This window comes from Heptranchias perlo, chromosome 25 (assembly GCF_035084215.1).
Source record: "Heptranchias perlo isolate sHepPer1 chromosome 25, sHepPer1.hap1, whole genome shotgun sequence".
Lineage (NCBI taxonomy): Eukaryota > Metazoa > Chordata > Chondrichthyes > Hexanchiformes > Hexanchidae > Heptranchias > Heptranchias perlo.
In genome coordinates this window covers 37,074,801-37,089,453 of record NC_090349.1, presented here as the reverse complement: position 1 = coordinate 37,089,453, position 14,653 = coordinate 37,074,801, and the positions used below count along the sequence as shown (strand labels likewise).

At 41.2% G+C, this 14,653-nt stretch overlaps 1 protein-coding gene across 7 annotated transcripts in view; it reads left to right on the top strand.

Moving 5' to 3' along the window:
* mvk (mevalonate kinase) overlaps window positions 1-13,844 on the top strand; it is a 35,771-nt gene extending 21,927 nt beyond the window's left edge. The window contains exons 8-12 of one of the 7 annotated variants that reach the window (XR_010967217.1): window positions 562-652; window positions 4,036-4,155; window positions 5,381-5,455; window positions 9,893-9,979; window positions 13,383-13,465. Coding sequence is in view for 6 of the 7 variants with exons in the window: in XM_068006034.1 (XP_067862135.1) it covers window positions 562-652; window positions 4,036-4,155; window positions 5,381-5,534; window positions 9,893-10,038; window positions 13,383-13,448 (577 nt within the window). In the remaining variant the exon portion in view is untranslated. Of the gene's footprint in view, window positions 1-561; window positions 653-4,035; window positions 4,156-5,380; window positions 5,535-9,892; window positions 10,039-13,382 lie in introns of those variants that run through there. The other 6 variants (XM_068006036.1, XM_068006035.1, XM_068006034.1 and 3 more) reach the window with 6 other exon arrangements.
* Window positions 13,845-14,653: the final 809 nt, after the last annotated feature.

Below are 14,653 nucleotides of genomic sequence, written 5' to 3'. Positions count from 1 at the left end.
TATAGGTGGGGGGATGCACTAAAAAAACAGGAATATAGTAAGTGGAGGAATTGTTGTATTTAATTTTTCAAAAATTAATATCTAGTTTCCAGGCCATTCATTAAAGGAAACATGGTGTTTTTTTTAAAAATACTATGTTCTGACAAACTTTAAAACATTTTTTACAATATAATGATGTAAACAAATCATTGTATCACATGTGTGTGGTGTCATTGTGAGCCATGGTTTTTCTCTCTAACCCAAAACAAAAAAGCTGCACACTGTTTCGAGTATCCAGCATCTTGGTAAGTTTCAGCTCACTGAGTGGTACAGACACAGCTTGTTCTTTGTACATTACTGGCTTCTTAAAGGGAATGTCTCATGTTGAACAAAGTGTTTCCTTTGTTAAGCAAACGGTAGAGAAAGGATAATGATAGACTTGGAGCCTGAACAAATTTTCCCTTTTAAATTGAGATGGTATTAGCACAATGTTGAATGGATGCTATAAAGTGTGTACAATAAATGGAATGTATTCCAATATTTTATTTTTGTTTAATAACTTTCTTGCTCTCTTTATTTCAGAGTCCCCACCCTACGGATACTGCTTACTAACACTAAGGTGTCAAGAAGCACAAAAGTGCTAGTAGCAGGAGTGAAGGACAAAATGAATAAGGTTCGTCCTTTGTTTTTCTTTAAATGATCTCATCAACAGAAAAATTGTCTCTTGCTTTCAGATACTGGAGCTTGAAGAATTTCTCCCCCTAACACCGTTGCTCCACTTTTATTTCTCTCCCTTTATAATCTACTATTATTGTCTCTAGCTAACTTAAAAATGTACAAGGCAAATGTCATACATGATCTTCAGAGCTGCCTAGTCAACCCACAGTGCATCAAGACTATGTGTGAATGCATCTGGTATTGTTCATCTTAAGCTTAGAAATGTCAATGTCCACCTAACCTATGCAGCTGACTCAGGTGATGGAGGGGGCAAGGGATTATTTTGGAATGAGCATTAATGGAATATTTACACCACTTTTATCTGAATTGATTGGAGACTCCATTCAAAGTGAATCCAATATTACAAATAAATCATTTTACTCTTAGATTACCTCTATGCAGAAGTATTGCTAATGGAAGCATTGGCATTTTGGTGAACGGAATGGAGGAGGAAAGAGCAAGTTATAATTCATTGGAGGAAGGTGAACAGTCTTCTACAATTTTATTGGCTTTTCAAACCCAAGTTTGGAATCACTTAATCACTACTTTACTTATCTGGTATTGTCTGTTATTCTGTTTCAACCCTGATGGTGTCCTTGGCACTTCATCTAAATTTCTGCTGGCCTGAGTAAAAGGAGTTTTGACAGTCTCAACCTAATTCATATTGGCCATGATGTAGAGATGCCGGTGATGGACTGGGGTGGACAAATGTAAGGAGTCTTACAACACCAGGTTATAGTCCAACAGCTTTATTTAAAATCACAAGCTTTCGGAGGCTTCCTCCTTCGTCAGGTGAGTGTGGGATTCCATAAAGGTACAGCATATATAGTCAGAGAACAATGCCTGGTGATTACAGATAATCTTTCCAACTGCCCGTTATCAAGGCAATCAAAGGAGTTGAATAGTGTTCAGACAGAGAAACATTACATACAAGACTACTGAATACACAAACGGTCAGAACACAAAGACAGAGAGAGAGACATCCGAAAGGCAGAGAAAGAGAGAGAATGACCAGTTGTATTAAAAACAGATAACTTTTTTTCGCTGGTGGGGCTACATGCAGCGTGACATGAACCCAAGATCCCGGTTGAGGCCGTCCTCATGGATGCGGAACTTGGCTATCAATTTCTGCTTGACGATTTTGCGTTGTCATGTGTCTCGAAGGCCGCCTTGGAGAACGCTTACCCGAAGCTCGGAGGCTGAATGTCCTTGACTGCTGAAGTGTTCCCCGACTGGGAGGGGACACCGCGCAACAATCGCCAGACAGGAGGGTTCCCTCCCAGTCGGGGAACACTTCAGCAGTCAAGGACATTCAGCCTCCGAGCTTCGGGTAAGCGTTCTCCAAGGCGGCCTTCGAGACACACGACAACGCAAAATCGTCGAGCAGAAATTGATAGCCAAGTTCCGCACCCATGAGGATGGCCTCAACCGGGATCTTGGGTTCATGTCACGCTACATGTAACCCCACCAGCGATAAAAAGTTATCTGTTTTTAATACAACTGGTCATTCTCTCTCTTTCTCTGCCTTTCGGATGTCTCTCTCTCTCTCTCTGTCTTTGTGTTCTGACCGTTTGTGTATTCAGTAGTCTTGTATGTAATGTTTCTCTGTCTGAACACTATTCAACTCCTTTGATTGCCTTGATAACGGGCAGTTGGAAAGATTATCTGTAATCACCAGGCATTGTTCTCTGACTATATATGCTGTACCTTTATGGAATCCCACACTCACCTGACGAAGGAGGAAGCCTCCGAAAGCTTGTGATTTTAAATAAAGCTGTTGGACTATAACCTGGTGTTGTAAGACTCCTTACATTAATTCATATTGAGCTTGGACCCACAACATTAAATTATCAGTCTCCCTCAGACAAGTCACAGAACGGCAGGTGTAGGAAATAGAAACATGTCATGAGTGCAATGAAAGACACCCTTGTGGTTGAGGCTGAAGATTATCATTGGAACAGAATAGAGGGAATTTTACACTGTCTAGTCGTGCTATCCCTCTCGTTGGAATGCTTGATCCTGAACACTGGGTGCTTAGAATGGAAAATGTTCCATTCTTTAACGCTGTGTGGGGTGTAGAAGGGCATGCCTGGACCATCACCAGGCATGTCTTTGAATGATGGATCAATCTAGTGAAGCTACAACACAGGGCTAACTGCATATTAAATACCAAAAGCAGCAGGCTAAAGACAGAGCTAAGTGGATCAGAGCAAAGTTCTAGCACATCCAGTCAAGAATGGTGATGGACAATCAAGAAACTAACAGGAGGTGGCGGCATAATGAACATCCTCATCTTCAACTATGGCACAGCCCAACAAGTGAGTTAAGGAACAAGGCTGAAGTGTTGGCGAACATCTTCACCACCATCATTGAATCCCCCACCATCAACATCCTGAATGTCACCATTGACCAGAAGCTGAACTGGGCAACTTTATAGATTTTTGTTGGGTAAAGCTATCAAGGAATATGGAACAAAAGTGCATAAATGGAGATGAACTATGATCTAATTGAATGGCGGAACAGGTTCGAGGGGTTGAATGGCCTACTCCTGTTTCTGTATGGCTGCAAGAGCAGAGCAGAGGCTGGGTACCCTGCAATGAGGTGCTCATCTCGCCCATTGGAGCCTCGTCACCATCTACAAGGGTCAACTCAAGAGTGGATTAAATGCTCGCCACTCACCTAAATAGGGCAACTGCGACAACACTTGAATCTCAACACCATCCAGGACAAAGCAGTCAATTTGAGCAGCACCCACCACTATCCAGCCCCTCTACCACCGGAGCACTGGCTGTAATATGTACTGCAGGATGCACTGCAAAAACTCACCAAGCGTACTTCAACAGCAACTCCCTGCCCCATGACCTCTACCACCTAAAAGGATGAGAGCAGCCAGATCCTGGGAACACCTCACCTCCAAGTTCCCCTCCAAATCACAGACCATCCCAATTTGGACATATCACCGTTCCTTCATGGTGGCTGGATCAAGATCCCAGAACTCCCTAAGGAACACCATTATGGAAACACTATGAGCACAAATAATGCAGAAGGTCAAGGAGAAGGCAACTAAGGATGGACAATATATATTGCTTTTACAGCATCATCCACATTTCAAGAACAATTTTTTTTTAAATGAACATACCTCACCTTGATGAACACAAAGTATTTTGTTTTGAAGGAGAGAAAAATCTGCTGACTGGCCTGAGGAAATTTACCTTATGTATTGAAAAGTAATGGGAGATCTGTGGTTTGCTTGCCTACTCTTCCAGCTGCTTGTCACGTTTGAATAAAAGAGAATAGTGAATAAAGTGAGATTTGTTCATTTTTTTTCGCCTTTTTTAGATGCCAAACATAATAAAACCTGTCCTGGATTCGATAGATGCCATTTCGTGTGAGTGTGAGCGCGTTCTGGCTGCAATAGCATCTGGCAATGCTGTTGACAAACACTACGCAATCCTGGAGGTAAACTTTACACATAACTTCTGTTACAGTTCACTGCATCAGTGCACAGTCTGGTCAAATTATAACTTCAACAATGCAGTTGATGGCTTTTGGATTTTACTGGAAGAAAAGCCACATGTCATGTGTTTGATAACTTGTATCTACTTGAGTCACAATAATTGTTAAACGATGCTCAGGTAGCCTCCAGTTTTGACACGGTATTTTCTGACAGCATTTGTAGAAACTTATCTTCGTGCTGAGAATGATTTACAAAGCCAATTCCTGTACTGTAGAGGTGTGAGGCTGAGAACTGAGAGAACAACTCTTGAGTGCTGAAGAAAGTGGATTTGTGTAATGTTCTGTTGGATGAAGAGCCCTGCTAATGGCTCAGAATTCCTATTCATAATGTTACTGGAGTGGATTATATTAAAGATATTGATAAAAATAAGGAATATTTTTCACTATAGTAACTTGTTTAGATAGCCAATAGATACAAATTGAAAATTAGAAAGTTAGGAATATAAAGGAGAAAAGTGAGGCAAAGTTTTTTAATACAAAAAGGGTAACAGGGTTATAGCATAAGTTATCAAGGGCGCACATTCAGATACACAAAATTTACTTTGAGACAATTGGATGCATTTCCGCAGGGAGAATGAAGTGTAAAGTAAAAAGGAGAGGTGAAGATGAGAACTGATAGAAAGGGACATGTTTGGTTGGCCTAAAGGCCTTTTCCTAATGATTTATTTTTGCTATTTTGCTCCGCCTCTTCTCCTCCTGAAGGCATTGACACCTACTGACAGAGTTCCACAGGATCCAGGGTTTTCAGTTACCTTTTCCAGGTGGGCATACTGTACTTGAGTCTAGACGGTGACTGTTAGCTATTCCACCATGACATAGCTGATCTTGTCCTCATCCAACATTCATGTATGGGTTACTGGATAGCAATTAGGAGCAAGAGTCCTAGATGATTTCCACCCCTCCAGACCCAGGAGTACTGAAGTCAATTGTGGCACCTCTGCTGCTACCCATAGCTGAGATCAGCTAATTCAGCACAGAACAGGGATTTAACTTGCACTTTCACGAGTATATGGCTCAGCGGCATATTGCCTTTACCAACTGAGCCATAGGAGGAGCTCAGTCTTGTTCAATTTAGGATTACGTAATAGGTCACCAGAACAAACTTTGCCTTACATATTCAGTGGTGATTTTCTTGTCTTAACCATCTTGTTTTCTCTGCTGATTTTAGGAACTTATTGACATTAACAAGCATCACCTGAATATCATTGGAGTGGGTCATTCCTCATTGGACAGGTTGTGTCAGGTAACTGCAGCATATGGACTGCATAGCAAACTGACTGGTGCAGGAGGCGGTGGATGTGGCTTAACACTGCTTAGACCAGGTACAATGATGGAATGAGTGTTTGTTTTGTCGGATAGTCTTCAATCCCTGGAGACAGAACCAATTGTTTATTCTAGTAAATTAATTACAAGTTAGAAGTGTCGGAACAAATTAAAAGTGAAAAAGCTTCATCACAAAGGGACAAAAATACGCAAACTGTGAGTGAATAGGATCTCTTCTATTCACATTTGAGGTCTACTTGATTCATCTCTTTTGAACCTTGGTGATGTCTTGCACTTTGGGTCCTTGGCCCATCACCTAGGCTTCTCAATAAATGAAGTTAGGTTCTCTGATGCTTTCATACTGTTGGAGTTGGTATACTTAGAAAGACTTGCATTTATATAGTGCTTTTCATAACCTCGGGACATCCCAAAGCACTTTACAGCCGATGAAGTAGGTTTTAAGTGTAGTCACTATTGTAATGTAGGAAAGGCACAGCAAGGTCCCACAAACAGCAATGTAATAGTGATGTTGGCCAAGAAACCGGGGAAAACTCCCCTGCTCTTCGAAATAGTGTCATGGGAACCTTTACATCTACCTTAGGGTGCACACAGGCGCAGCCCATTGAGGTGGATGCTCGGACTGCGTGCCTCCCTTCTGCGGCATTTTTCGTGCCTGGGTGGCCCTGGAGAAGGAGCGCGTGGAGTCCGCCAGGACACTTGAGGCCTTCCGTGACCGGTGGGCCCCACAGGGACTGGAGTGCAAAGACGATGCAGGAAATAATCCTATTTAATTTGAAAAGTTTACTTTTTCTTTTGTATGATTTGAGTTTTATTAGTCGTGCCCCTCTAATAAGGGGGCGCTTTTGTTTGATGACACTGGTGCATCCCAGTGACTCCTTATTGTTCAATTAAAATAGTAGAGTGCAGACAGGGCCTCGGTTTAACATCTCATCTGAAAGACGGCACCTCAGACAGTACTGCACTAGTGTGTCAGCCTAGATTTCATGCTCCAGTCTCTGGAGTGGGACTTGAACCACAACCTTCTGACTCAGAGACGCGAGTGCTGCCAACTGATACTGACACAGCTAACACCAAGTTGAGAGGTCTTGCACCAGAAATGTCCTGATATTGCAGTAGATGCTTGGCATTTCACAAAAATGTATGTCTTCTCACTTGTATATCCTGCTTCAGTATTTATCCTTACACCGCTATGAACAGTCCAGTATTAAAATGCTGGCTGGGGGTCCCAATCACTGGGAGGTTCTTCATAACTACAAGTATTTAAATACTTGTAGTTATGAATTGTCTAATTAGCGATTCATTGTTTTCTGTTTAATAACTTATAACTGATAAATGTGAGAGAAAAGTGGAGTATAACCCATTTAGCAATAATACCTACAATTATGTAGCACATTGAAACGTCTCCAAGTTCTTTCAGTAATAATTTTTTTTTGCAGTGCTGTGACTTATATATTTGGCCAGGAGATTACTCTGATGACCAGGAATTGAGAAGTTTTGTGTGGTGGGGAAAGCACCTTTTTAAGTTTATTTCTCTGCTAGAACTTGTTCGCCCTGAAACATGTTTCCCAGCAAAAAGGAAATGTTTATGCAATATTTGGCCACCAGATGTCAGTATAATTTAATTGAAAGAATGGCCTGACCTATTATTCAGGCTACTTAGCGCAGGTAAAACTGCTGCATGCAGCAGGCTGCACCAGCCTGAGTGTTGATAGTTCTTACCCTTGTTCTTTAGTATAAATGAAAGACCCATAAAATAGAGTAGTTTCCACAGGGAAGAGACAAGCTTAAATAACATTAATTGAGATAGCTGAAGCACCTTGGGTCTGTGACTATCTTTTCAGTTCTTATACTTTCAGGCTTAGTTACTTCTCTCCAGGATATTCTCCTGACATTACATCAACATTAATTGTGCTTTAAGTAACTTTTAACTGTAGGTATCTACACAATTAGTTAACTTAACAAAACTGAAATCACACAAAAATTGTGCAAAAATTCTCACCAACAGATTACATTTTTTTTAAAAGAGTGAGGATCATTCTTTTGGGTTCAAGTCAATATCTAAGATATAAGAACATAAGAAATAGAAGCAGGAGTAGGCCATACGGCCCCTCGAGCCTGCTCCGCCATTCAATAAGATCATGGCTGATCGTCTACCTCAACTCCACTTTCCCGCCCTATCCCCATATCCCTTGATTCCCTTTGTGCCCAAAAATCTATCAATCTCAATCTTGAATATAATCAATGAGCATCCACAACCCTCTGGGGTAGAGAATCCCAAAGAAATTTTTCCTCATTTCTGTCCTAAATGGCCGACCCCTTATCTTGAGACTATGACCCCCCTACTTCTAGACTCTCCAACCAGGGGAAATAACCTTTCAGTATCTAACCTGTAAAGCCCTCTTTAAAAAATGTTATATGTTTCAATGAGATTACCTCTTATTCTTCTAAACTCCAGAGAACATAGGCCCATTCGACTCAATCTCTCCTTATAGGACAACCCTCTCATCCCAGGAATCAATCTAGTGAACCTTTGTTGCACCGCCTCGAAGGTAAGTAGGTCTTTCCTTAGGTAAGGAGACCAAAACTGTATACAGACTCCAGGTGTGGACTCGCCAGAGCCCTATATAATTGCAGCAGGACCTCTTACTATTAAAATCCAACCCCCTTGCAATAAAGGCTAACATACCAGTTGCCTTCCTAATTGCTTGCTGTACCTGCATGTTAACATTCTGTGTTACGTGTACAAGGACACCCAAATCCCTCTGAATACCAACATTTCTTAGTCTTTCACCTTTTTAAAAACTAGTCTGCTTTTTTGTTCTTACTACCAAAGTGGATAATTTAGCATTTCCCCACATTATACTCCATCTGCCACGTTCTCATCCATTCACTTAACCTGTCTATATCCCTTTCGGAATCTTTGTGCCCTCCGCACAGCTTACTTTCCCACCTAGCTTTGTATCGTCAGCAAACTTGGATACATTAGACTCGGTCCCCTCATCTAAGTTATTAAAATATATTGTAAACAGCTCAGGCCCAAGCACTGATCCTTACAGAACTCCACAAGATACAACCTGCTAACCCGAAAAGCCTCTCTCTTCTGTCCGTTAACCAATCCTCAATCCATGCTAACATAATATATACCCTCAATCCCATGAGTCCTAATCTTGTAACAACCTCTTGTGTGGCACCTTATCAAATACCTTTTGAAAATCCAAATGTACTACATCCACTGAATTTCCCCCTTATCTACCCTGCTAGTTATACCCTCAAAAAAACTCTTAATAGATTTGTCAAACACGATTTTCCTTTTGATTAAAACCGTGTTGACTCTGCCTAATCATATTATGATTTTCTAAGTGCCCTGTTACTACGTCCTTAATAATAGATTCTAGCATTTTCCCTACTACTGATGTCAGGCTAATTGGCCTATAGTTCCCTGTTTTCTCTCTCCTTCCTTTCTTGAATAGCGTAGTTACATTTGCTACCTTCCAATCCACGGGGACCATTCTAGAATCTAGGGAATTCTGAAAGATCAAAACCATTGCATCCACCTCTTTTAAAACTCTAGGATGTAGGCCATCAGGTCCAGGGAATTTGTCGGCTTTTAGTTCCATTAATTTCTCCAGTACTTTTTCTTTACTAATCTTAATTACTTTAAGTTCCTCACTGTTGTTGGACCTTTGGTTCTCCACTATTTCCGGTATATTTTTTCTGTCTTCTACTGTGAAGACAGTTACAAAATCTTTGTTTTTAAAGTCTCTGCTATTTCCATATTCCCCGTTATAATTTCTTCTGCCTCTAAGGGACTCACGTTTACTTTCGCTAATCTCTTCACATTATGATGTTCTGAAGCCCTGGATTAAATTATAGCTGCCTTGTTCACTCCTTAGCCCTCTACAGCTATGTAACAAACACTGGCACTTATGCTGGACAATATTAATTCACTATCCTTGGTTCAGTCACAATTTATGCAACTGAGCCGCTTACTTTGTTTTTTTGTGGTTTTGCACTTCTACATAATCACTGTCCCTGTAGTCACATTAGCCCAGAATTTTCCATCGCCACTGACACAGTAAGGGGATGTTTAACTGAGCCCTCTCCGCAATGTATGAGAGCATCTTGTTAAACCTTGGTCAAGTTTGGATATATAGTGTTCTGTCAGTGAGAATTGTGTAATTTCAAAGATTGCAATCAGTCTCTCTATATAGAATGTGTTTAGCCTACATACTATAGTAGTTGGGGGTACATTTGCCTGGTGCGTACTGTAGCTATTTGGGTTATCGTTAATGGAGCAGAAAACTTGTTACATGAATTACATTATAAAATGGACTCCCTGTTCTATTGCAGTACTACTTCAGTTACTTTGGTTTGTTCTGTTAATTTTGTGTTTCAGATACAAGCCCTACGGTGGTAGAGGCGTCTAAACGGGCTTTAAAAGACTTTGGGTACGATTGCTGGGAAACAAATATTGGTGGATCCGGTGTGTCTCTGCATTCACCTTCCTCCTTGCAGAAGGACATATCTCAGCTTTTATGTGATGTGAGGAATTGCCAGTGAAGAACTTTAGCGTAACAGCAATACATTTCTAATCATTTGCACACACTCTTGTGTACTTGACCTATTCTGTCAGTGTTCCTGGGTTTTGATCACTCATTCTCCACCACTTCCCCCGCCCTGCACCCAAGGAGAATTCAGCTTAGTAGAAACTTTTCTCTTGCCATTTACCTCTGTGCATGTAACATTTCAGGATGCAAAAGACTACTTACTTTCAGTATAGTGCCTGGTTGAGGCGAGGTGCTGATAAATAAACGCCTCAAAGAGAAAGCATTCATCAATCCAGATGGGGGAGATTATTCAAAGTGCTGTACTTGGCTGGAAAATGCTGCAGTGGAAGGGGCTGGTACACCAGATGCTCTCTGAATTGAAAACGCAGCCATTACAAACAAAAAGCTGGTTATTAAAGTGGTTTTGTGTGCTTTCTCTGTTTATAAACAATGCACATTGTGTTGAAGATGGTCGTAGTGAGAGTTTACTGGAAGAAGTTGATTAAATGTACCTGGGTCAGATGTATTTTACTGTTTCATACATTGTTTACTCATTTTATTGATTATGCCCTAAGAAGGAGAGTGTTTATTGTAACTCATCCCTCTTCCATCACACCACGCACATTTCTGGAGGGAACATATCACTACAGGGTAACTTTTACACACGCTTTTGTTGGCTTTGGGAGGAGATTATTGATGAGAATTTTAGAGGAGGTGATATTCTATAAAATGCAGAAAGACCTTCCTTTTGATCTTGCAATCCACTTCCCTCTGTCAGTGATCTTGGCTGTTTAATTTCTGGGAGAGCAAGGGATTGGGGATAAGAGATTGTGACATACGGTCTGAAGCAGTGTGTTTTCCGATGTATCACCAGCGAACCAAAGAAGTCCTTCCCGCTCCCTCCCTCTTTCCTTCCTTCCCCCTCCCCCACTCCCTCCCTCTTTCCTTCCCACTGTATCTCCCCAGTTTTTCTTCATTCTCTTCTGAAGGAATAGCTTCATGCTGCTGTACTGTTCCAATCACTGCTCATATGACCATTCATACATGAGCTTGGACGGTGACTGCGGGCAGGTTGTTTGACCATCAGTGAAGAAGGGGGAAATCAGAGCCAAACCTGACTCTAGTTCCTGTACCCTAAAAGTACTGAGGCCAGATGTGGTATTTTAATGGCAATGGGTTCCTAACAGATTAATGAAATCACTACATGAAATCTGGATTTCTGTCGGTGCCCTTATAATTTTGACCGATCAAGATGCCAAGCACAGTATTTCTGTTGGTCTTACTATTAAAAAGTCATTTCTGCACAGATAATTTTGTCTATCTTTAGGTTGCTGACCATATCTTTAAGAAACTTTATAAGGCAATGGGGCCTACAGGACTCTGTCACCATGGGATTTTGAAAACCACTGCTGCCCAAATTGAGATTAGCTAGCTCAGTGCAGATCAGGAATTAAAGCAGGGAGCTTAGTTATGGCCGGATGTGCATTTACAAAATGACAGCCTCCTCTCTTTAACCTTGATATTAGTGACACGTGACACAAAATCCTTACCATAATTGGCAGGCTAAACATCTGCAGCTATCTACTCTTTGGAATCATTGTCCCGTTGCGTAATAGAAAGTATTCTCCAGCCAAGGGTTTTGATCATGTCTCTATTTTTAGGATAAACAAAAAGTCACAAGGACCAATCCAGCTATGTGGATAGATGTGCTTCAAGGGTATACCCTAGCTTCGCTGTGGATGACCAGTACATGTAAAGTCTTGCATCTAGCACACATTTATCACACTCAAAGTTTGGAAAGCAATCATTTGATGGATCCTTCAACCTGGAGTCAGAAATTTGCAAGCAGTTACAATTGCCCTCTGATTGACCTCAGGAATTCACAAGCAGCTACAATTACATGGATCCGCCTATTTAAGTTACAGTACTTCTCTCTAGGGAGTACTTGAGCAATGGTGTTAACGGTAGAGGCCAGGTTAGCAGCTGAGCATAACAACTGTGTTCCAGAGCACATACTACCCAGGATCAGTGCCACAGGAGATCCAGTAGTACTTGTAAAACAAACTTGCTTTTGCTACATGTAGTAATAATTCTTCATTTAGGGTAAATGATGCAATATAATTGTTATGGACACTAAAACACTAATGGTCCTGTAACAAGGGTTTGTTGACTGGACTGAACTGTGCAATGCTGTGTTTAAAAGAAAATATTAAAATCAGTGATAACAGTTCTGGAATTGTGTGACGGGGATGCGATTAAAGTAGATAGCTCCAATGTTGGAGCAGACATGGAGATTTTCTTCTGAAGCAATTTTCCCCCTCTTCCCACTCCCAAAGAAAGAAGGTTTTAATAATTTCAGCTTTTTGTTGTAATTGGAGAGCATGTATCCCCAGAAAAGTATTGGGAATGCCTTGGGGACAGTCTGAGCATTTGACAAAATATATATAACTTTAATTCAGATGATGCATTTGTACCAAATTACTCGATGCTTGCAACTTGAAATGATTATTTTAAAGTGAATTACTATTTACCCATTTAATGTCCTGAGGAAAGCTTCTGGAGCTCTTTTTCCTGTTTCTGAAACTATTAAATGTTGGTGTCCAGAGAGACTTGGGTGTCCTAGTACAAGAAACACAAAAGTTAGCATGCAGATACAGCAGGCAATTAGGAAAGCAACTGGCATGTTGGCCTTTATTGCAATGGGGTTGAAGTACAAGAGTAAGGAAGTCTTATTTCAATTGTACAAGGCTTTGGTGAAATCGCACTTAGAGTACTGTGTACAGTTTTGGTCTCCTTATCTAAGCAAGGATATACTTGCCTTAGAGGTGATGCAACAAAGGTTCACTACATTGATTCCTGGGATGAGAGGGTTGTCCTATGAGAAGAGGTTGAGTAGAATGGGCCTATACGCTCTGGAGTTTAGAAGAATGAGAGGTGATCTCATTGAAACATATAAGATTCTGAGCGGTCTTGACAGGGTAGATGCTGAAAGGTTATTTCCCCTGGCTGGAGAGTCTAGAACTAGAGGGCATAGTCGCAGGATAAGGGGACAGACATTTAAGACTGAGATGAGGAGGAATTTCTTCACTCAGAGGGTTATGAATCTTAAGAATTCTCTACCCCAGAAGGCTGTGGATGCTGAGTCGTTGACTATATTCAAGGCTGAGATAGATAGATTTTTGGACTCTAGGGGAATCAAGGGATATGGGGATCGGGCAGGACAGTGGAATTGAGGTTGAAGATCGGCCATGATCTGATTGAATGACACCACAGGCTCAAGAGGTCATAGGGCCTACTCCTGCTCCTATTTCTTATGTTTTTATGTTCTTCTCCCCAAAGGTCGATCAAGCAAAACTCCAGAATGCCAAACCAACTATGCAACTGACGAGCCACATTCTTAAGTGATTTGATATTGCCATATCTACTTCAGAGATCATCACATTCTGCACAGCATTCAATCATCTTCTGTCCAGCTAACCTTCAGTTTGGTTCCTTACAAGATGTTCAACTGACTTATTTTAAAGCTGTATCTGGGTGTCTATTCCATCTATCCACTACTCATTTGGTATTTGTGAAAATGGCAATTTTTTGTAATTGAGCAATATATAATGTTTTCTTGAAGTTTAATACAAAAAAACATATAGCTTCTTTACTGTTCTGCGATGTACACGTCGAATGCCACCTAACACATTACAGTCAGCTGTATTTTATAGAATGCGGAAGCCTTCTACTAACATATCCCCAAAGAGTAAAGTCATTATGTTGTCTCGATCATGATGTTTTTAAAAAGACTTAACTTCAGACATGTCCAAGCGTGTTTTTTTTCTCTCACCAATTTTCTCTGCATGTCTTTTTTTCTCCTCTGCTGAAAGCATTGATGTCTTACTGGGGTAGAGTTCCCATGAATGCTGGTTGCCTACCACTATTTCATCCGAGTGGCCATGCTTCACGTGTGAGCCTAGACAGTGATTGTGGGTTGACCGAAATGACCAGAGAGAACATCATAGCGGAACTGAATCCTGTTCTCACTCGATATCCATAAACATGCACTTTCCAGCAGGAAGTCACTGGATAGTGATCAGGAGCAGATATCCTGAGTGATTTTTTTTTTAAATTTCTTCCTCTCAGGATCAGGGACGCTGAGGCCATCAAACTGCTGCCATAGCTGATATTAACAGACCCCGCACAGGTCGGCAATTGAAGTTGGGATCTTCCTGGTCTGAATGTTTTTCTCTAACTCAGGTTATATTAAAGATGTGGACTGAAAATGATTGACCAAAAAAAAAATTGTGGGTGGCCACCAGGGGGTCGTAAAGACTTTCTATTCTGCAGACTGCATGGGGGAAAATGTGGATAGGGACTGTTATTGGGCAGGGGTAGCACGATCCGCTGTTACCCCGCGCCCAAAGGCCCCTGTGCAGGTGAGACGAGACTTTTATCAGGCCTGAGGACCTACCTGCAATCTGCGTTGGAAATCAGCGTTGAATGAAGATTCCATGCAATTTGCACTTTCCACCAGCAGGGGGAGCTCCAATCTCTTAAAGGGAGGATGTCTCTTAAAAATCTCTTAAAGGTAGCTGGTACCTGTTATTTGCTGAAAATAACAGTCT